This window comes from Herpailurus yagouaroundi, unplaced genomic scaffold (assembly GCF_014898765.1).
Source record: "Herpailurus yagouaroundi ecotype Mexico unplaced genomic scaffold, PumYag 162, whole genome shotgun sequence".
Classification (NCBI taxonomy): Eukaryota; Metazoa; Chordata; class Mammalia; order Carnivora; family Felidae; genus Herpailurus; species Herpailurus yagouaroundi.
The window spans coordinates 72193831-72217374 of NW_024412403.1; the positions used below are offsets into that span (position 1 = coordinate 72193831).

At 38.2% G+C, this 23544-nt stretch overlaps 1 protein-coding gene across 8 annotated transcripts in view; it reads left to right on the top strand.

Moving 5' to 3' along the window:
- The first annotated feature begins 1086 nt into the window (after positions 1–1086).
- RUBCN (rubicon autophagy regulator) overlaps positions 1087–23544 on the top strand; it is a 58121-nt gene continuing 35663 nt past the window's right edge. For all 8 annotated transcript variants that reach the window (XM_040484806.1, XM_040484809.1, XM_040484807.1 and 5 more), the window contains exons 1-2: positions 1087–1339; positions 18283–18436. In XM_040484806.1, coding sequence (XP_040340740.1) covers positions 1275–1339; positions 18283–18436 — 219 coding nt within the window. In that variant the 5' untranslated portion in view covers positions 1087–1274. The remainder of the gene's footprint in view (positions 1340–18282; positions 18437–23544) is intronic.

A 23544-nucleotide genomic window follows, 5' to 3' on the forward strand; every position in this document is an offset into this window, starting at 1 on the left:
CCACGCCGTGTAATGTTTACAATAAAAAAATTGTTGCCAATATTTAAAAATCTGGAAGCTGTACTTAAAAATTCAGACTCCAGCTTCTATTGCAAAATCAGAGTATCTGGCAACTCCAGGCCCATATGCCCATTTTACAATATTCAATTATAGAAAAGGTGAAACTTCCCTTCTTGGATGAGGCTTCCAGTTCTGAAAGTTTCTGCCACTCTCCTACAACCAGCTCACTTCACTCAGCATTACCTGCTCGGCCTCTATAGGGGTTTCCAATCTCCTCTCATAGCCATTCTTCCATCCTTACCTACAACCTAGTTTTCTAAGCAGTTTTAGTCAAATCACTTCTTGATTTTCATATCCTTAACTTGCTCCTAATTGTTTTAAGGATAAAATCCAAACTCCTTGGAATGACTCTTCATGTTCTGGGGTGCCTGCTCACCAACACCATTCTATCACCACCTCTTCTCAGCTCTTATTACTACTCAGAACCAGCACTCTCCAAACCAGCATGCTTCCTTATGCCTGGGCCGTTGTTTCCACTTTCTCATTTCCTGGCTAATTCATACTTATACTTTAAAACCCTGCTCTGACATCAATTCTCCAAACAAACAAACAAACAAACAAACAAAAACAAAAAACACCTTTCCCTAAAACCTTTTCCTCCTGTTTTTTCTTTCCGATCTCAAAACAACCCATGCTCTTCAGATTGTGAGCTCTTCATTAAAATGCTTGAGGTCCCCAAACACCACCGACAGGTGTTAAACCAGGGTAGGCTGAAGTGGGGTTAACGTTACTTGGATTAAGACCAACGTTACTTGGATTAAGACCAGCGTTATTTCCTAGTCTAGACTTCTTATCGAGTCCGGTCCCCAAGGTGAAACGTGACAGGAGTGTGTAAAGGTTCACACCTGCACGGACTCTGGCGGTTAACATCTTTGCTCCCCATCTAGGGGCACGGCCGCGAGCACGCAGCCAGGATCTGCATCCGCCGAGAACGCGTCCTCGGATTGGATAGGGTGGTGCATGCTGGGAGCGACCGAGTCTTCGAAGTACTTGCTGGGAGTTGTAGTTCTTGGAACCGGAAGTGGGGGGTGGCGGGGATAGGAACAGCAGCTGAGGCAGTAATCACCGCGCCTGCTGTCAACTCGGGTGTAGTGCATCACCCTGAGCCCACCCACCGAGGGTGCCTCCTCCGTTCCCAGGGAGCTTCGGAAGCCCTGGGGGGCGAAGCGGCAGGGACACCTCTCTTCAGAGAGGAGACGACGTCGCAGCCCCGGATGCGGCCAGAGGGCGCGGGAATGGAGCTCGGCGGCTGCGAGGAGCGCCTGCCGGAGGAGAGCAGGTGGGCTGGGAAGGGCCGGGGGAGTCTGGGGCAGATGGATGCGCCAAATCACCGGGAGAGTTAGGAGGGCTCGGAGGGCACCAGGAGAAGTCGTGATAGACATAGGGCGATTGCTGCGGGCGACTTGTTTGGGAAGAAATTGTGAAAAGAGGGACTGGCAGGGCGTGGATAGGACGGACGAGGGAACGGGTTTGAGGAGGGTAAGGGAGGGTGAGTAGAATATGTTGAGGGCAGGGGGAGCCGGAGGGGGAGGTGGGTATTGAGAGGTGCTGTGGTAAGATTTTACAGGCCAGAGTCTATAGATAGGGGTAGGGCACAGGTTGATGCCCCCAGTGAAACTTGCGGTGATAGCAAGTCGGACCAATATTGAGAAGGTTGGTGTTGTAAGAATTTCTGGGCGCAAAGGTTAGGCATTATGAGTGGCCTAGAAAGAAGCTTAGGCGGGGACGAGTGTGAAGGAGAAGTCGAGAAGGAGGGCCCGTGTACGAAAGTGGACGGTTGTAATGGCCTTGGTGTGGGGGAGGGGGCTTGCTAATGCGACTAGAAATTGTGTGTGTGCCGCTGTCAATGTGGCAGGACCCCTCAGCCATTTCCTTTTCATCTTCAAACCCTTTACTCCTTGTCCACAATGCAACTAAGCAATTTCACATTTATTTATACCAAACTATTATCATCCATTTCATATTTTTTAGAAATGGAGGTTTTAAGATTTTGCAAACTACTTTGACTAAATAGTGACTTACGCTCTGTATAAGGTGCTTCCCAAATTTAGGGTTTGCTTCATTGAGAAAACATCAGCAGGGAAAAATTAATGAGGCATTGTGCCCAGGTGAAGACCTGGCTGTTTGTAAGTTTGACTCCTCTTTTATGTACACTGGTAGCTTGTGGCCTGTTGTACAAAACGTGGACTGACAAGATGGGGTTCCTGCCTGAGATGTATGAATGATCAGTTCAGTGAAACTGAACATTTTACTTCCCTTTTCCATGTTTCAGTTTCTGCTTATGTATAATTTGGCTATTTATTCTCCCTCCAGATGTCTGTGAAATGTTTCATGTAAGAGGTCCCATATAAATTCTAACCAAGTTTTGGGATCATTTTTATTTTCCTTTACCAGTTCATGTAGGAGAGGCTGCGTTGGAAATTCAAGTTAAAATTTCCACCCCGTCTAGCTGGACTTCTAGCTAGGTTAGTTATTAATGGATTTAAACAAACACTTACCACATGCCATGCACTGTTTAAGAGACCTGCAAGTATTATTTAATCCTTATGACAACTGTATGAGGCAGGAATTATTATTATCACCATTTAATAGATGAGGAAGCTGAGACATGGAGAGGATGAAGAACTTGGCAATTTCATATAGTGAATCCTGGTGGAACTGGGATCAAAACCAGGCAATCTGGCTCTAGAATCTGCACTTTTAGTACTTATGCTATGCTGCCTTTCATTATGCTCATGTACTGAGACAAAGAAATGTGTAAGATAATGAATTTTAGGGCATTCTTTGCCTATCACTTAGGCCAGTAGAAGAGCTCCTTTGCGGGTATCTTTTTCTTTCTATTATTTTTCCCCAAGCTTGCCTCTTAACCAAGCAACTCTAGTCAGAATTTAATTTCTGCAGTGGGATTATCTCCACAGGGTCACTGGTATTGTTGCTATAGCCTACTCTTTGCTAGTGGCTGGTTAACTCAGAATGTGTTGTTTAATGAGATTCCGTGGCACCAGTGGCCTCCTTAGTTCCAAATAGACAACTGGCGTATACATGCCTTGTGCCTGAGAATTGAGGCATTGTGGCTGGGTATTGCAAACCTCACTTTCTGTGGTCAATAATATACCCAATTCAGAAAATTCCTCATAATGAGATGGCCTCATTTTTATACATAAAGGATAAACTTATCAGTGTATTTTCTGAAAGCAGTTGATGTAGTGAAATGTGCATAAGCTTCATAACCAGATAGACTTGCATTTGAAACCTAGCTCTACTGCTTAATTTTTTTTGAGTTTAATTATTCATTTTGAGAGAGACAGAGACCGCACCAGGGGGGGAGGGGCAGAGAGAAAGAGAGAGAGAGAATCCCAAGCAGTCTCCTCACTGTCAGTGCAGAGCCTCATGTGTGCTCGAACTCACTAACGGTAGGATCATGACCCCAGCTGAGATCAAGAGCTGGGTGCTTCATTGACTGAGCCATCCAGGCACCCCTCTACTGTTTAATTTGGCTCCTCCATCTGGGAAAAATAATGCCTTCCTGGCTGGTAAGTTGTGAGGGTTTGATAAGATAATAATGTACATGAAGCTCCTCATAGAGTGCCTGGTATGTACTAAGTGCAAAACATGTCTACTTCTGTCCCCTCCCCAGCTTTCTTGAAATAAGGTTGGTGGGTGCTTTTCTGGTAGCTGTTTTCAATTGTATAGCCTGTTCTTCCTCCTCCCATGGCTCCTCTGAGTTCAGTGCACTGAGGATTGGGGGGTTAGCCTAGCTTTTCACTTTATCCTTGGAGTGTAGTAATTTCATAGGTTCCCTTATTTTTCATCTAACTAGTTATCACTCTAGCAGAGTGCTACAGTGCTTAGAGATGATACTTTACTTTCTTTAGTTATGTAGTCAATACCAGTTGTTTGGAGACTGTCTGATGAAACTACTAAACAGTGAAAGGAATGGTCCTGCTAGCATTGCTCTGCCACCCTAGACTGCCTTGAGCTGCACAGTCTGAGCTTGGAAATCAGCTATATGTACAGTTTTCCTGATGAAGTGATCCAGATAATGTCAAAATTCAAATACTAAAAGACTTTTCAGTGTCTCCAAACTGAGTTCATTCCATTGACTGAAACCTTTTCATCCTCTGTTCTCTACCTCAGTTAGTAGCATTTTTCATTCAGTCAGCCAACCCGGAAGCCTCAAAGTGAAATTTGATACTTCCCTCTTCATTTCCCATATCCAGGCAGTTACCAGGTCCTATGAATTTTGTTCCTGATTTTTCTCTTGAAGCTTTATTTTTTTCTCCATTTTCAAATATATTTGCTTATATTACTAAAAAATCCAGGGAGTAGTATTGCTTTAGGCATGGCTTCTTAGGTTCTTAAACAAGAATTTGTCCCTCTCTGTGGACTCTCCTTCCTTATGTTTTGGCTTCATTCTTAGGCAGACTTTTCTATAGGATGGATAACACTTGGCAATTTCAAGTTTAGCAATCTCAACCAAAAAAAAAAAAAAAAAAAGGCAATCCCAATAGGTACAACACAAGCAAAAATTCAGAGGCTGACTATTTTTGGGCTGACTTGACTATTTTGGGGCTGACTTGAGTTATGTTCCTCTTCTTATAATTGAGGTATGGAATATGCCGGTCAATCAGGCCTAAATTATGTGCTCAACCCTGGATCCTGTGGCAAGGGGATACTTTCTTGGAACTTCACGGACCAGAGTAAGTTGCAGAGGGGTGATTCCTCTGTGGAAACTCAGGGTTCTGTTACCAAAAGAAAGGGACATGAATTCTGAGCACATATAAACAGTATATTCACTGAAGACCGTTATTATCTCTATTGTGGATTATCTCAGTAGCCTCCTAAATGATCTCCCAGTCTGAACTCTAGCCCCAATTCCAGACAGCCTCCACATTGCTACCACCTTAATTTTTCATAAGCAAAGTTACTATAGTATTTTGCTCTGAAATGTTCAGTCCTTTCTTACTGAAAATAGAAAATAGTTAAAACTCCTTCCCTGGTATTTAATCTGTACCTTGATCCCTATGAAATTGCCAGTTACAAAACAATGGCATTCACTCACTCTTATATCTTCCTCATCATTCTCATTCTTGCTTCTCCACATTCCCAGCAGTATCTCCTCCTTTGCCTGGAAGGCTATTAGTCATCTTTCAAATAATACTCCTTTATTTTTTTTAATTAAAAAATATTTTTAAATGTTTATTTTTGAGAGAAAGGGGGTGGAGGGCAGAGAGAGAGAGGGAGACACAGAATCTGAAGTAGCCTCCAGGCTCTGAGCTGTCAGCACAGAACAGAACCCTAGGCAGACTGTGAGATCATGACCTGAGCTGAAGTCAGTGGCTTAACCCACTGAGCCACCCAGGTGCCCTATAAATAATGCTCCTTTAGAAGGCATCCTTCACCGGCTCTTTTCCATATCTATAGCATTTCTCTTTTCATGGCATAGTTATGTAAGTGCCCATCTTCCCTGTTTCATTATGAATACCTTGAGAGATGGTGACTCCTCCTCTTTAACACCATAAGCCCAGTGCTTCACATATAATCAGCATTCAATGAATATTTACATGAGGAATGAAAATGTTAACATTGTGGTCATGCCTCTTACAATTGGGCAAGTGCTGGTTGTACCGTTGCCATTGGAAGAGCCTCTTTTCTCCCTTTCTCCCTATTTATTTTCACTTTTTTACATTTATCCTCATTTTTTATTTTCTGCCCTTTCTTTTCCTTTTTTTTACATGGTAAGGCAGGAGGATCACATAATTTTTGAGCAACCTATACTTCTGGTCCAGTTATTAGTACACCTACCCCCCACTACTCACTACCCTCACCCACCCTGAAACATACTCTTAAAGCCCTGGGGGGAAAATGCTATTGCCAGAACCTGGGTGAGGGTGATCTATCAGCTGACAGCAGGGACCCTAAGCTGAAGCTTTTCCCAGGTATCCTTCCCACAGCTGTTCTGCTTTTTATAGCTGCTTTATCACTTCTTTTATTAAATGGAATCGTTCTGTGTGTGTTTTGTTGTGTTATCTTGCCTCCATAAATCTTACCAACCAACCTGGGTGATTATAGACCAGCTCTGTCCAACATGATAGCCACTACCCACATGTGGCAATTTAAGTTGAAATTAATTAAAATTAAATAAAATTTAAAATTTCGGTTCTTTAGGCATATTCTCCAGATTTCAAGTGCTTAATGGCCATGCTGTCTAGTGGCTGCCATACTGGACGGCATAGATATAGCACATTTCCAGCATCGTAGAAAGTTCAATTGAACAGTGCTGTTATAAACTTAAATCTGAGTTTTTCAGGAAACAACTAGAGTATGCTTACATGTTTTTTTAGTTCCTCTGAATCGGGCTTGCTTGAAGTTAAACTCACACCTGATTGAGAGGAGAGAAGATTATTAAAGGAAGTCATAAATCATTAGTGACTAAATAGGGACTTGGCAAACTAAACTATCTTCAAAATTTGTGGGGCCATGGCCTCTGCCAATGAAATTCACAGAAATTGTGCTAGATCGTAGGACTGAAGAGATGATTGATTTTTTACTAGAAAATAGCAGAACCCCACAATTTCTAAAAGATTCTAAGACAGTCTCCCTATGAGCTTTCTCATTTGGATGCTTTTTGTGAAGAAAGCATTAAGAGCTATAATTTCAATTCCCTGTCTACTCCATTCAATGCCATGACTTTATTTTTGCCTCCTCAAGAGTCCTGTGAGATTTAAAATTTTCTGAGGTGTTTGTTTTGTACTATTTGTTCTACTTTTGTTGTTTGTTCACTGCCTTATAGCTCTATGGCCACAGAATATACCTGTACTTCTGCTTTGGAGGATTGATTGACTTTTTGTGTGTGTGTACCTTACTTAGTACAAGGCTAGTTTTTGTGAATGTGTCTATGCTTAAAAAAAAGTGTTCTTCAGGACATAGCTTTCTAGATGTAAAGAACAACCTTATATATTATTCAGCTCTTCTAATCACTTTTTACTTTATGGTTTTCATGATTTGAACATTAATGTCCTATTACCATTGTTTTTTCTATTTTCATTTTTTTTAAGATTTTAGTTTTAAATAATTTCTATACTCTGTGTGGGGCTCGAACCCACAAATCTGAAGTCAAGAATCGCATGCTCCCACCAATTGAGCCAGCCTCTCAATTTTCTTTCTTCTGTTTTCTATTGTTTTTGCTTTGTGTGTGTGTTTTGTTTTATATATTTTGAGGTCATGTTATTACATACATAAAAGTTAATGACAGCTATATCTTTATTATGGCCTCTTTGTCTTTTTTAATGATTCTTGTCTTGAATGCAACCTTCATAAAATATCATAATTTCCACTTATCTTTTTGCTTGATTGGTTGCTTTGTTTTAAATAGTTGAGTTTATTTCATTGATTTTTATTTTTGTATCATACGTGTTTCATCTTAATTCTGTCATCTTTTAAACATGATTTTTTAATTTTTTTTGTTTATTTTTGAGGGGGAGAGAGAGAGAGAGAGAGAGAGACAGAGTGTGGGCAGGGGAGGGGCAGAGAGAGAAGGAGACATAGAATCTGAATCAGGCTCCAGGCTCTGAGCTGTCAGCATAAAGCCTGATGCGGGCTTGAACCCACTAACTGGGAGATCATGTCATAAGCCGAAGTCGGACGTTTAACTGACTGAGCCACCCAGGTGCCCCTAAAAATGATTTTTATAATATTCTCTTGCTCTTTCTTTGCCTTAGCAATTTTTGAGATTGTCTAATTTTAGGGGTGCTTGGGTGGCTCAGTCTGTTAAGCACCTGACTCTTGATTTCAGCTCAGGTCATGATCTCATGGTAGTGAGTTTGAGCCCTGCCTCCGGCTCTGTGCTGAAAGCAAAGAGCCTGCTTGGGATTCTCTCTCTCTCTCTGCCCCTCCCCCATATGGGTACGTGCACGCTCTCTCTCTCTCTCTCTCTCTCTCTCTCAAAAATAAATAAACTTAAAAAGAAAGATAACCTTGGGGCGCCTGGGTGGCTCAGTCGGTTAAGCGTCTGACTTCAGCTCAGGTCATGATCTCACAGTTCATGGGTTCAAGCCCCGCGTTGGGCTCTGTGCTGCCAGCTCAGGGCCTGGAGCCTGCTTCTGTTTCTGGGTCTCCCTCTCTGTGCCCCTCCCCCAATCGCACTCTGTCTCTCTCTCTCTCTCAAAAATAAACAAACAGTAAAAAAAAAATTTTTAAAGATAATCTAGTTTTAGTTGTAATGATAGTTAGCTCTTACTTTAAAATAGTGTCCCTAAAACTGAAGCAATTGAAGCAGTCTTTCTTTCCTCCTGTGCCTTTGCTATCGAAGTGGTGGCGTGTGCCTCCTTTACCTTGTTTGTAAAGCATTCTGCTACCCAGACAACATAAGATGTGACTGTATGGTAATGAGGTCGACTTTCTTTTATGACTCATGAAATTAGCCTTACTGCTTTGCATGCAATAAACCCTTATATGCTTCTACCATTCTATCAACTAAGCAGATTGGAGTCTCTGTTAGATACAAGATACCTCCAAATCTGAGGAAGTCTTTTCTAGCTTTCCTGCTTCAGTGAGAGCACCATGAGCATAATCAGGCCTTCAAATCTGTGCTTACCAAGGGGAGATTTAACCCTAGTTTAAAATCAGTTGAGACATTGTTTAGATGGGGAGCACAGTGACAAGTCTTCATTTGTGTTACAGACTGTCCAATCCTAGATAGTTTTTGGCAGAATATTCTCTGAGGCAGAATGGGTAAGAAGGATTTATTCAGGTACCCCTTCTAATGTAGTTGGATTTATTATATTTATGCAGTGGAAGTTCAAAGAAGGAAAAGGACAGAGAAAAGAGAAGGAATATTATCTACTCTATGATGGTGCTTTCTATAGATGATCAATTACCCTGAAGGAACTGAACCTTAAAGAATTTAAATGGCTTACCCAAGGATGCAACAGCTAGTTTGTGGAGAGCTGGGATTCAAATTCAGGTTGGCCTGACTATGAAACTTGTTCTCTTTCTGCTGCATGACATTTTCTCAATCCTTATTAAAGCACAAAAGAAATAGAAAAAACATGGTCTCTATCTGTGAGGAAACAAACCACATACAATAACAATTTTTTTTAAGGATGATTAGGAGGAATGTTGTATTGACAGTGTATATTATAGGGTTTCAAACGAAGGAGTTATAGCAAGTCAAACTATTTACAACTTTTTATTTTAACGTTTATTTATTTTTGAGAGAGAGAGAGTGTATGTGCGAGTTGGCAAGGGATAGAGAGAGAGGGGACAGAAGATCTGAACGAGCTCTATGCTAATAGCAGATAACCCAATGTGGGGCGCGAACTCACAAACTGAACTCACAAACCATGACATCATGACCTGAGCCAAAGTCGGACACTTAACTGACTGAGCCACCCAGGTCCCCTTATTTAGAACTTCTTAGGAGAAGGTTGAACTAGAGCTGAATCTGAATCCCTGAATAAGACAAGAAGAGAAGCATTCTACGTGGAAAGGTCTGTGTAAATAAAGTCATGGAAGTAGGCGTGAGGTTGGCATGTTTATAATAGAGTGCGTTAGTGAGGCTATGTTCAAATTGAGGAGTACTGAGAAGGAAAGTTGGTATTTAGATGGAGGCTACATGATGAAGACGTTTTGAACTCCATACTGAGGAGTTTGTACATCATCAGTGGTTAGGTTTCTGACATAAGGGATTTTCCTTTTGTTAAATCTACTCATTGTTGAAATTCAATAAATTTGATGTCATTCAAATGTAGTGTGATTGGTGAGGCATTTGTTGAATAGATATGAAGTTACAAGCATGCCTTCGAGTACTACTTATTCCCTCCTAGACATTAAAATTCTGCTGTCAGCCATTAAAGAGATGGGACTGGCCAATGGTTAGGTTCTCCTAAGTACCCTGGAGTTGAGAGACTATAATGAAGTCAAGCACGTTTTTTCTATAAGCATATTATTTACTTAAAAACATCGTAAATATTTAACTGCATACTCTACATGTCAGATACTATATACTTAAAACCAGAAAACATGGAGCCTGAAAAGAAGACAATTAAACATATATGTGATAGTCTCTTGCTACTTAAAGTGTTACTAATAATTGTTTCACTTAACTATGTCTCCTTCTGCTTTAAAGAAGGAACCTATTCTTTTCAGAGAGTGCTTTTTGGTATTAAAAGTCCCAAGTGTTTGCCAGACCACAGTCTTTCAGCATAAGATGCCCTTGACACTTTGGTATTTAGAAAATCCTTGATGGTAGTTTCCAGCCTCTTGTTTGGTAACTTTATTCAGATTATTGATCTTTCATTAATTGCTAGGCTCAAGGAAGGCCTAAATAGTTCTTTCCTTCTCTACATTCCCCTCATATAACCAGAGGTAACCACTATTACATATCTCAATTTCTCTCAGCATTTTTATGTTGATGTCATAAATAATAATTTTATATTCTGCTTTTTATACTTTAACATATTATCTGTCATTAACTTTGGAAACTCTTCCTAATGAAAAACTTTAATGGTTTCATGATATTCCATCATTTGGATATCACATACTTTTCTTACATTTCAGGGATCAAATCCTTATCTGACTTGGGACAACCTGACCTTCAGTCTTGATTTCAGGTAGATACCACAATTCATTGCAGATAAATGGCACACTGTGGAGGGAATATGCCAATAAGTTGAAGCTGTTTCCTTGTACCACTAAAAAGGACACTGGAGATCCAAGACATGCTAATATATATTTCTTGGGTTAAAATCTCACTTTACAATTGCATGGTACTTATTATGTATTTACTATTTGTCATATATTTCAGTTGTTTTTAGTGATTATGTGTTAGTTATATGGCATTACTCTTTTTGTTTATTTATACGTTTTTATTTGAATTCCAGTTAATTTACATACAGTGTCACATTAGTTTCAGGTGTACAATATAGTGATTCAACATTTGTATACATCACCTGGGACATAGCACTTTTTTAAAAAAATTTTTTAATGTTTATTTATTTTTGAGAGAGAGAGAGACAGAGACAAAGACAGAGCACAAGTGGGGGAAGGGCATAGAGAGAGGGAAACACAGAATCTGAAGCAGGCTCCAGGCTCTGGGCTGTCAGCACAGAGCCCGACGCGGGGCTCAAGCTCGCAGACCGTGAGATCATGACCTGAGCCCAAGTCAGACGCTTAGCCGACTGAGCCACCCAGGTGCCCCTGGGACATAGCACTTTTTAAAAAAATAACATTTGCCTGTAACTTTTCTGTTTTAACCTTGAATATCACTTAAAAAAAAAAAATTCCAGTATAATTAACACACTGTGCTAGTTTCAGACATACAGTATAGTTATTAAGCAATTCTATGTGTTACTGAGTGCTCATCATGATAAGTGCACCCTTAATCCCCTTCACCTATTTCACCCATTCCCTCCACTCACCTCCCCTTTGGTAACTATCAGTTTGTTCTCAGTTAAGAGTCTATTCTTTGATTTGTCTCTTTTGTTGTTGTTTTGTTTCTTAAATTCCTCATGAGTGAAATCATATGGCATTTGTCTTTCTCTGGCTGACTTATTTCACTTAGCATTATATTCTCTAGGTCCATCCATTTGGTCGATGGATTTTATTTTTTAGGGCCAAGTAATATTCCATTATATATATATATATATATGTATATATATATGTATATATATATATATACACACACACACATCCCCCACATCTTCTTTATCCATTCATCTCTCAGTGGACACTTGGGCTGCTTTCATAATTTGGCTATTGTAAATAATTCTGCAATAAACATAGGGTTGCATATATCTTTTAAAATTAATATTTTTGTATTCTTTGGGTAAATACCCAGTAGTAGAATTATAGGATCATATGGTAATTCTGTTTTTAATTTTTTGAGGAACCTCCATACTGCTTTCCACAGTGGCTGCACTAGTTTGCATTCCCAACAGTGCAAGAGGGTTCCTTTAACTTCACATAGTTACCAACACTTGTTGTTTCTTGTATTTTTTATTTTAACTATTCTGGCAGGTGTAAAGTGATATCTTATTGTGGTTTTGATTTGCATTTCCCTGATGATGAGTGATGTTGAGCATCTTTTCATGTGTCTGTTGGGCATCTGTATGGCTTCTTTGGAGGAATGTCTGTTCCTGTCTACTGCCCATCTTTTAATAATTATATCTTTTTTTTCTTTTTTTGGTGTTCAATCTTGTAAGTTCTTTTTTTAAATTTATTCTTCGAGAGAGAGTGTAAGTGGGGGAGGGGCAGAAAGAGGGGGACAGAGAATCCTAAGTGGGCTCTGCACTGACAGGCTGACAGCACCAAGCCCAACATGGGGCTCAAACTCATGAACTGTGAAATCATGACCTGAGCTGAAGTTAGATGCTCAACCAACTGAGCCACCCAGGTGCCCCTCAGCCTTGTGAATTCTTTATAAATTTTGGATATGTCATTTAATAAATTATAAGATGTGTCATTTGGGAATCTCTTCTCTCATTCTGTAGATTGTCTTTTAGTTTTGCTGATTGTTTCCTTTGCTGTGCAGAAGCTATTTATTTATTTATTTATTTATTTGTTTGTTTTTAATGTTTATTTATTTTTGAGAGAGAGAGAGAGAGAGAGAGAGAGAGAGAGAGAGAGACAGAGTGTGAGTAGAGGAGTGGCAGAGAGAGAGGGAGACACAGAATCTGAAGCAGGCTGTAGGCTCCGAGCTGTCAGCACAGAGCCCGACGCGGGGCTAGAACTCACAAGCCTTGAGATCATGACCTGAGCCGAAGTCAGCCACTCAATCCACTGAGCCACCCAGGCGCCCCTATTTATTTATTTTTAAGTAGGCTTCATGCCCATCATGGAGCCCAACATGGGGATTGAACTCATGAGCCTGAGATCAAGAGTTGGATGCTTAACCAGCTGAGCCACCCAGGCACCTCCTGGTTTGTTTGTTTGTTTGTTGTTGTTGTTGTTGTTTTGGTAAAGTAGAAGCTTTTTATTTTGATGTAGTGCCAATAGTTTATTTTTGCTTTTGTTTCTCTTGCCTCAGGAGACATATCTAGAACAATATTGCTATGGCAGATGTCAGAGAAATTACTGCCTGTCCTCTCTTCTAGGCTTTTCATGGTTTCAGGTCTCACATTTAGGTCCTTAGTACATTTTTAAAAAAGTTTTATTTATTTATTTTGAGAGAGAGAGAAAGAGAGAGTGAGAGAACATGAGCACAAGCGAGGGAGGGGCAGAGAGAGGAGGAGAGAATCCCAAGCAGGCTGCACAACAGCAGCGTAGAGCTCAGTGCAGGGCTCAAACTTACAAACCGTAAGATTATGACCCGAGATGAAACCAAGAGTCAGACTGAACCGACTGAACTACCCAGGTGCCCCAAGTCCTTAATCCATTTTGAGTTTATTTTGTGTATATGTGAAGTGATTTGGTTTCATTCTTTTGCATGTAGCTGTCCAGTTTTCCCAACACCATTTTTTGAAGAGACTGTCTTTTTCCCATTGCATATTCTTGCTTTGTCATAGATTAATTGACTACATGATGGTGGGTTTATTTCTGGGTTCTCCATTCTATTTTGTTGATCTATATGTCTTTTTATGTGCCAGTACCATACTGTTTTGATTACTACAGCTTTGTAGTAATATCTTGAAATCTGAGATTGGATACTTCCAGTTTTGTTCTTTTTCAAGATTGCTTTGTTTATTTGGGGTCTTTTGGGATTCCCTACAAATTTTAGGATTATTTGTTCTAGTTCTGTGAAGAATGCTGTTGGTATTTTGCTAGGGATTGCATTAAATTTGTAGATTTCTTTGGGTAGTATGGACATTTTAACAATATTAATTCTTCTAATCCATGAGCATAGTATATCTTTCCATTTGTTTTCTCTTCAATTTCTTTCATCAGTGTTTTATAGTTTTCAAAATACAGGTTTTTCACCTACTTGGTTAAGTTTACTTCTAGGTATTTTATTATTTTTGGTGCATTTGTAAATAGGATTTTCTTAATTTTCTGCTACTTCATTATCAGTGTGTAGAAATGCAACAAATTTCTCCACATTAATTTTGTATCCTGCAATCTTCCTGAATTCACTGGTCACTTCTAGTAGTTTTTTTTTGGTGGAATCTTTAGGGTTTTCTATATATAGTATCATGTCGTCTGCAAATAGGGAAAATTTTACTCCTTTTTTTTACCAATTTGGATGCCTTTTATTTCCTTTTCTTGTCTGATTGCTGTGGCTAGGACTTCCAGACCTATGTTGAATAAAAGTGGTGAGAGTACACATCCTTGTCTTGTTCCTGATCTTAGGGGAAAAGCTCTGTTTTTCACCACTGAGTATGATGTTCATTGTGGGTTTTTCATATGCGGCATTTATCATGTTGAGGTATGCCCCCTCTAAACCTGCTTTGTTGAGGGTTTTTATCATGAATAGATGTTGTATTTTGTCAAATGCTTTTTTCTGCATCTGTTGAAATGATTATGTCATTGTTTATCCTTTCTCTTGTTAATGTGATATATCACATTGGTTGATTTGTGAATATTGAACCACCCTTATATCCCAACAGTAAATCCCACTTGATTGTGCTGAATGATTTTTTAAATACATTGTTGGATTTGGTTTGTTAATATTTTGTTGAGGAGTTTTGCATCTATGTTCATCAGAGATATTGGTCTTCTTTTTTTTTTTTTGGTAGTGTCTTTGTCTTATTTTGGTATCAAGGTAATCCTGGCCCCTTGAGTGTCACTTCTAATTGTGACCTGGCAAGCTTAAGACTGAGCTGGCATTTAGGAAAACTTCTTCCTTGAATATCCTTATTTGAGTTGCTTAAGCAATTTCTGTTCCTCTTTCAAGGAGGAATCAAGTCAAAATCACCCCAAAGGAAAATAGGTAGGACTTTATTCTGAGGTTGGCTTAACTGTTGATGAAAAGGATTCAGGTAGCAATGGATTATACTGTCCTTGCCACTTAGGCCTGGTGCTTCCTTGGCACAGGGTGAGATGCTTAGAAAGACTTGCTTTTAATTTATGGTGATTAAGGGAGAGCACTCTGTGTACTTGGAGAAGTGGCTCTGCAAAGGGCTACTTTGAATCTAATATACATCAAAGGCCTTGCTTTTGCCCAGATAAAGGTTACATGTGAATTCAAGGTGATATCATTCAAATAATTATTACTGAACAGGTTTAACCCAAGAAAGATTGACCTTACTTACTGAAAATGTGGTTAAAGAATACAGAGGCATATTTGATTTTTCATGATGATCTGTTGAATTGCATATAAGATTCAGGTATGAATAGATTAATGCAACTACTATGTGTGGGCTCTATTTGAATATAGCATTTCAATTCTCTGGAAGTGATAACTACATTATTAGGGTAAAGGATTCTAAAAAGGTAAAGACAATAAATAGGCTAGCCGTGTAAATAAAATTTTTTTAAGGTTTACTTTTCTTGTGCATGAGCTTATACCAAATATAAATGGTTTGGTATAATTTAGAATAAGAGCCACACTCTTCTGTAGCTTTGGTATCTTAGGGATGCTACATTGTGAGGAAAGAAAGGTCTTTAGCTTTGTTCAGTAGAAGTTGGTAGTAGATCTGAATGTTCAGGTTTCTAGGATTTCAGTGCTCATGATTTTGGAATCAAAGCCTCAGGGTGATAGGGTACTTGGTGTCTGATTTCAGAATTTATCATGATTTTCCTTGACAGTTATACTTGTTAAGATGGAGAATAAATCAGAACATAGGTATGTAAAGTTACTTGAGGAAGCAAACTGCTCTCAGGCCTGCAAGATTTAATTGTAACCTGTTGCAATGCGAAGACTGTGTCAGTCTGTACAGGCCAGGTTAACCCTAAGGAAGCATAGAAGATGAAGAGTCACTGAAGCAACAGTTGGCAGTCAGTTGGCCTCTGTGATGGCAGTTTCTCACAGTATGGCATTTTAATGACCATTTAAGTCCTCTATACATCTTAGTTATCTTGAGATCTCTCTCAGGACTGGCATGGAAATAAAACAGGACAATGGCCAACAGGTACATGAAGAGGTGCTCAGTGTCACTAATTATCAGTGAAATGCAAATTAAAACTGCAGTGAGATAGGACCTCACAGCTGTTAGAAGGACTGTCATCAAAAAGATGAGAGGAAACAAATGTTATTAGTGAGAAGGTAGAGAAAAAGGAATCCTTGTGGACTGTTGGTGGGAATATAGTGGTGTGGCCACTGTAGAAAACAGTATGGAGATTCTTCAAAAATTAAAAATAGAAATACTATGTGATCTGGCAGTTTTTCTTCTGGGTATATATCCAAAGGAAACAAAAACAGGATGCTGAAGAGATATCTGTACCCCCGTGTTCATTGCAGCATTATTTATAATAGCCAAGGCATGGAAACAACCTTAGTATCCATTGATAGATGAACGGATAGAGAAAATGTGATATACGCACACACACACACACACACACACACACACACACATACACACACACACACACACACGCAGGAATATTAGCCCTAAAAAGGGAAATCCTGCCATTTTTGACAACACGGATGGACCTTGAGAGCATTATGTTAAGTGAAATAAGTCAGACAGGCAAATATTGTATAATCTCACTTATATGTGGATTCTAAAAAAAAGCCAAACTCCTAGAAATAGAGAGCAGATTGATTGGTGGTTGCTAGAGAGGGGGGTTGAGGGAAATGGGTATACTTCCAGTAATCAGATAAATAAATTCTGGGGATATAATGACAGCATTGATGACTACAGTTAACAAGACTTATAGTATATTTGAAAGTTGCTAAGAGAGTAGATCTAAATGTTCTCATCTCAAGAAAAAAAATTGTAACTATGTGATGTGATGAATGTTAACTAAGCTTAATGTGGTAATCATTTTGTAGTTTATACATATATCAAATCATTATGTTACACACTCCAAGCTAATATAATGTTATATGTCAATTATACCTCAATAAAATTGGGGAAGAAAGAAATGGAACAAATGAGTTTGGTGACTCAAATGTTTAAATGGTGTAAGGTTAAGAAAGCCTGATGTCTCCCAGTTTGAATACATTCTTGGTCTTAAGGCCTTGAGAGCAGAAGACCAAGTTGAGATTCATCTAGCTTTCTCTTTTTAGATGATACTCTTATACTGGATCTAGCTTCATTCATTATATTTTATTTGTCTTTACTCATCCACTTTTAAAAATGACTCAGAAAATGCACATAAGAAGTTAGTTTTCAGTACTGATAGAATTAGTAAGGATTCCAATTCAGGACCCTTCTGCCCCGATAGGCATTTAAACGATGTGAAATAGTTATGGTGAAAATTCCCTGAAAAAAATTATTATTCTCATGACTGTTCTTGACAAGTATAAAGAGTAGTATTCTAATAAGAAATGGAAGGGCAAGGTAAAGTGTGCAGTATGACACTTGGGGGCCTCATCTCTTCATGTTTTCTTTATCCAGTTTGATTCAGTGCATCCAACTTTTTTCATTCAATTGAAGTTGGTTTTGAGTTTTTATTGGGGTGGAAACTGTTGAGAAAATGCTGGGGATTTCAGAGGAACCTTGAAGACCATTTAGGGCAGCAATTTTCAAACTTTTCCTCCTCAGTACTTCAGATGGTCCAGAAGAATAAGCCAAAAGTTGACTGATTTGGGGGCGTGTCCCAAAGTGGCTCAGTGCAAACAGAACCTTTTTGTCTTGATTTTAGCTTAAAAAACTATGGGGGGGGGGGGGGGAGGCAGAAATCATGGACAATTTACATTCTTAATCATAATATTTGTGTATACATATGTGTACTTAGTGCATGGAAATATAGTGAATAAAAGGTCTTTTTTGACTTTTTTGTTCTAAAAAAGATTTCTGGTTTTGATCACATCCCCTCATCTCTTTATACACTGCTTATGTCCTGTCATTTCCAGAAATGGATCTTGATGGGTCTCAGTCTTAGAAACAGAGGGTTATAGGCTACTTATGTGAGAATTGAATGAGATAAAAAATGAAGATCACCTTACAAAACATAACATGCCTCATTAAGAGTGAGGGATTTTGTTTTTGTTTTTTTAATCTTAGTGTTCTTTACAACTTAAGTCCTCTCTGATTTGGGTCTTAGGCCCAAGTAAAAATTAATAGAGGAAAAAATATTAGGATTTGGGCTGGAGGCCTCTTGGCTTAGACTTTCTCTGACATGTTTAGGATCAGATACAACAGAGTTAACTAACCTTTGGTATAATTGATGCCCTTGCAGGAGGGAGCACTGGCAGTTGCTGGGTAATTTGAAGACTACTGTGGAGGGTTTGGTGTCAGCCAACAGCCCCAACGTCTGGTCCAAGTATGGTGGCCTGGAGCGGCTTTGTAGGGACATGCAGAGCATCCTCTATCATGGGCTTATCCACGACCAGGTGTGTAGACCTCTTCTTTTTTGCCAGGTTGGCTGCATCATTTGCTGAAAAGAAACAGTTGCATTAAGTTGTTGACAGGGAGAAGATGAAGGCTACTAGTCTGTGAGCCCTTGAAGGTGGGACTGTGGTATGATGATGAGAAGGAAGAGGATAAGGACAATGATGATGAATCCCTAGGATTTTTCTCTTAGGAGCACCCTAGGACACATCAATTACAGAATATTGTCTTTTTTAGAATACCCTCTGAGCATCATTTATAGATAACTGGTTGATTCTTATGAATGGTAGTTTTAGTTATAGCTTAATTTTTTTAATATAAACTTTATTGGTGTTGAGTTTCTTTTCTGTAATATCCTCAAACACTAATAAACTTTGAGTATTAATAAAGAGTAGAATATAATAATACGTAATGTTTTTTGCTTTATCTTTTGCATTTACTTCATTTGCAGTGTTTTAAATAAGGTTTGGATCTGAATAAAATTGTCAAGTGAGTCATTGGCTCTAGTATCCTCCTACTTAAAAAATCAGACATCACAGGGGTGCCTTGGTGGCCCAGTTGGTTAAGTGTCTGACTTTGGCTCACGTCATGATCTCACGGTTTGTGGGTATGAGCCCTGCATTGGACTCCACTGACAGCTCGGAGCCTGGAGCCTGCTTCAGATTCTGTGTCTCCCCTCTTTCTGCTCCTCTCCAGCTCATGCTGTCTTTCTGTCTCTCTCAAAAATATAAATAAAATTTAAAAAAATTTTTTTAAATCAGACCTCACAAATATGTGCATAGGCTTGTATTCCTGAACAACTCCTCCGTATCCCATATCAGAGTCTAGTATTCTACCCCGGAACTCTTTCCCTAGAGCTAAGCTTGTCTTTCTCTTTTCTAATCAGAATTTATTCTCAAGCAGTCACATTGAAAAAAAGCTAACCAACTAATTGGTGTTAAGGTATTTATAGTTGATAGGATTTAATATGCTACCCTTCCTTCTAAAAATATGTGTGTATTATCTCTGAACAGTATCTTCAAACTAATGTTCCTGTTTGACATTTTCAGAATTCAGTGGAGAAGTTGGCTTAGGTTAGATTTTCTTTATTCAGAGTAAGTTCTGAAAGTGAGGCTCTCTCAAAGTGTTTCTTAATGGTTATTGTTATTTAAACACCATTCTAGACATTTGGAGGCAACATTGTATGGTAGCCTGACAAAAGTCTTTGGAATCAGATAGAACCTGGATTGAAATCTAGACTCATTTCTCAGGTCCTTGGGGAAAAAATGACATAGTAGTTACAATTATAGACTCTTGAGTCAGACTGTTCATATTTTAATCTCAGCTTCAGAACTATGTGGTATTGGGTAAGTTATTTCTTTGTGCCTCTGTTTCCTCATTTGTAAAATGAGGTAACACTGATACCTCCCTCGTTGAATTATTGTGAGAATTAAATGAGATAATATACATGAAAAGCTTTAAAAAACATAAGCTGACAGTTGATCTTAACTGTTAGGTAATAATTTTTTTGAGGCTTGCTTTTCTCATCTATAAAAATGAGAATAATGTTATTTGTATCATGTTTGATGGAAAGATTAAATGAAATAGCATACAAATTTACCTAGTGCAGTTTGTGGCACATACAAAATTAAAGAAACATTTATTAATTATTTCCTAAGTTTCAAGTTACATGTAGTCCTATAAAAAATAGTTATGAAGACTGGAATTTATAAAACAAATAACCCACTGCAATCTGGCTTTTGCCCTTACAACTGGTGATCTTGCTACTGAAGTTTAAGTAAAATGATGTCCATGTTACCAGATCCATGAACATTTCTTCCCTTTTGAACACTGTCTTATGTTCTTCGTTGTTGACCATCATCACACCATGACTTGTATAGCATTATTATCTTCTAATGTCGTAGAGTCCTTCTGCTACCCCTGTGACCATTCCTTCTTAGTTTCTTTCCCTGGAATCTCTTCTTTTTGGGTTTTAGTTTTTAATGGGATTCTGTCCTATGTCCTTATCTCTTTTTACTCTGTACGTTTACCTGAAACAGCTTCATCCACTTGCATTGTGTTAACTATCACCTTTGTACTAAAGACCCCTAGCTCAGACACCTCTCCTGAACTCCAGATCCATAAGACAAGCTGTCTGCTATACATTATCATCTGGCTCTTTGTCCTGTAGGCTAAGCACAGCATGACCCAAAACAAACTTATTTTCCTCATGAGATTGCCCTTTCTCCTATTTTTAACACTGATTTGTGGCATTGCTAGCCACTCAGGTCTCCTAAGCCAGAAACTTGGGAATCATGCCACATGTTTTACAAAAACTCAATACAAGTTTCCCAGGCTGATGACCAAAATAACTACTAGATCAGTGGCAGTTGGTGAGTGGTTAAGTACTTGCATCTTGATAGCAAAAAGGTTCTCTCCTTGGTTCTATTACTAATTTTACATTGTCATCTAGAGTAATCACTTTACCATATTACAAGACCGTTTTACCATCTGTGCCAGAAAAAGAAAATGTCTTTTTTCTTAGAAAACGATTTCATGAAATAGTAAAGTCAATGGAATTCCAAATGAAGGATGCTTGGTAAATGCAAACCAATAATAACATATCTTGTTACAGTTATTAATAAGTGATATCTGTGAGAGCATGTGGTCATCGAAATGAAAAATATTAAAGTATATGGTCATCTGCAAAATAGCAGTAGTGTTAATTAGTGAAAGCAAACCAGGCAAATCTGTCATACACACACTTTTCAACTATAGGCTCTAATGGAAAGAATCAAAACCAAAAGATCAATACCAATTTCACTGCTGCTTTGTTCTGCCTTGGAAAGACCTAACAATTAATGTCTGTGTCAAGGACTTATTTTTCCCTTTCATTTCCTCCCTAAAGATTAAGGCTTTCAAAGGCTTCTGGCTGCTGCGTCATCAGGAAGCTATTCTGGGTGTTGTGCCCTTGGAGAGGGGGAAGGGATACAGTGATTCATGCTGGTCATATCTATTCTGTGCTTTTAAAGGATGTGTTATGGAATGTGAACTTTATTTTTTTAAATCACTCAGGGCCTTTGGAAAGCTATGATATCATGACCATATTCTTAGAGGTATCTCATTTTCCCTGACAGCCTGCATCTGGGCTACCTTTTAGTTTTTCCATAAGGCAAGGAATATTTGATCATTTCTTTTCTACTGCTTAGAAATGTGGAGACACTCAGTCTCTAAGATTCCTCAGCTGAATAGGAGAAGTAAAAAGATCCCCCTCTTTTCCACCACCAAGAAGAAACCTTTTCTTGGCAATATAGGCAGCCCAATTTAAAAAATAACAATAATAACAGAAAAGACTTCTGTGTATTTTTCTTTTCTGAATATATAAGTAATATATGTTTTTAATTTGTTGAAAATTTGGAAAATACCAAAAAAGAATTTGGAGAAAGTAAACATCACCCTCAATACCAACTAATAACAATCACTCTTTAACATTTTGATAGATCTTCTTCTTTTTTTCTATGCATTTGTGTGCTTTTTAAAATATTAAGATCGCACTATATATGTCATTCTGTAACTTGCTTTAAAATATTTAATTTTTAAAATAAACAATACATTTATATGCTTAAAAACACAAGAAGCATAAAACTGTATTCAGTGAAACATCTTCTTTCCTTTCAATCCTTTAGGTAACTTCTGTTTACCAGTTTATTTCTAAAGAATTTTTATGTTTATAAGAGAAAATATGAATAATTTTCTTTGCTACACCTCCTGATTTTTCACACAAATAAAAGCATGCTATAATTATTATTCTACATCATGGTTTTTCCTTGATAGGTCTTGTAATTCATTCCAAGTCATTATATAAAGTGCTTTTTCTTTTTTACAGCTGTCATTTTATAATATTCCATTGTGTATATGTATCATAATTTATTTAACCGCTCCCCTGGTAATGGACTTTTAGATTACTTCCAATCATTTGCAGTTAGTAACAGTGCTACAGCAAATAACCTTGCGTATAGGTCATTTTTTTACTGTAGGATATTCCTAGAAGTAGAATTTTTAGGCCAAAGGGTATGTACATTTCAATTTTGATAGGTATTGCTAAATTGTTCTCCAGGAAGTTATGTCACCAACGATGTAGAAGAGTATTTATTTCTCCATATCCATGCCAATATAGGGTGTTATTAAACTGTAAACTATCACCAGTATGATAGGTAAAAAGTTATATTCCTCTTATTAAGAAAAATGTTTATGAGAACCATTATTGTTCCGTGAACCCTTTCCTATTCCCTCCCTCTCCACCCCCCCCCGCCCCATTTTCCTTAGATTCTTTTCCTATGGATTTGTAGGAGTTCCTTATTCATTAATGGAATTAATCCTTTGTCTGTAATGTGAGTTACAAATATTTTTTCCTAGTTTTTTTGCCATTTCATATGGAGGCTTTTTACTATACAGAAATATCTGATTTTTAGTAAGTCAGATTAATCATTTCTCTCAGGGCTTATGGGCTCTGTATGATGCTCTGAAAGGGCTTCCCACTGTACCATTGTTAAAAATGTTTCTCGATGGTTTCTTCTGTTAATGGCTTAATTTTTTACATTTAAACCATTTCATCTGTAATTTATTTTGAATATACTTAGTCCTCTTGGCACACAGATCTATTTCTGATTATTTATTATGGTCTGTTGTTCTATTTGTCTGCCACCACCGCTCAGTTTTAATTATTGTAGCTTTTCATTATGATAGGAATTGTCCTTCACTTGTACAGTATGTTTTGTTGGTTGTTGATTTTCCCCCCAATATTCAAATATTTGTGATTTTATTTATTATTATTATTTTTTAAATATAATTTATTGTCAAGTTGGCTAACATACAGTGTGTAAAGTGTGCTCTTGGTTTTGGGGTAGATTCCCGTGGTTCATCACTTACATACAACACCCAGTGCTCATCTTTTGTCATTTTATTTACCCCTTAACCACTACATCAATTTTTGGATAAGGACAGGAAAAGCCTTCTTATACAATGTGATCTGGATCATTAGATGATTGATTAAGTGAGGGTGATTGAAGAGTCACTCAAACATTTTATGTTATGTTATGTTATGTTATGTTATGTTATGTTATGTTATGTT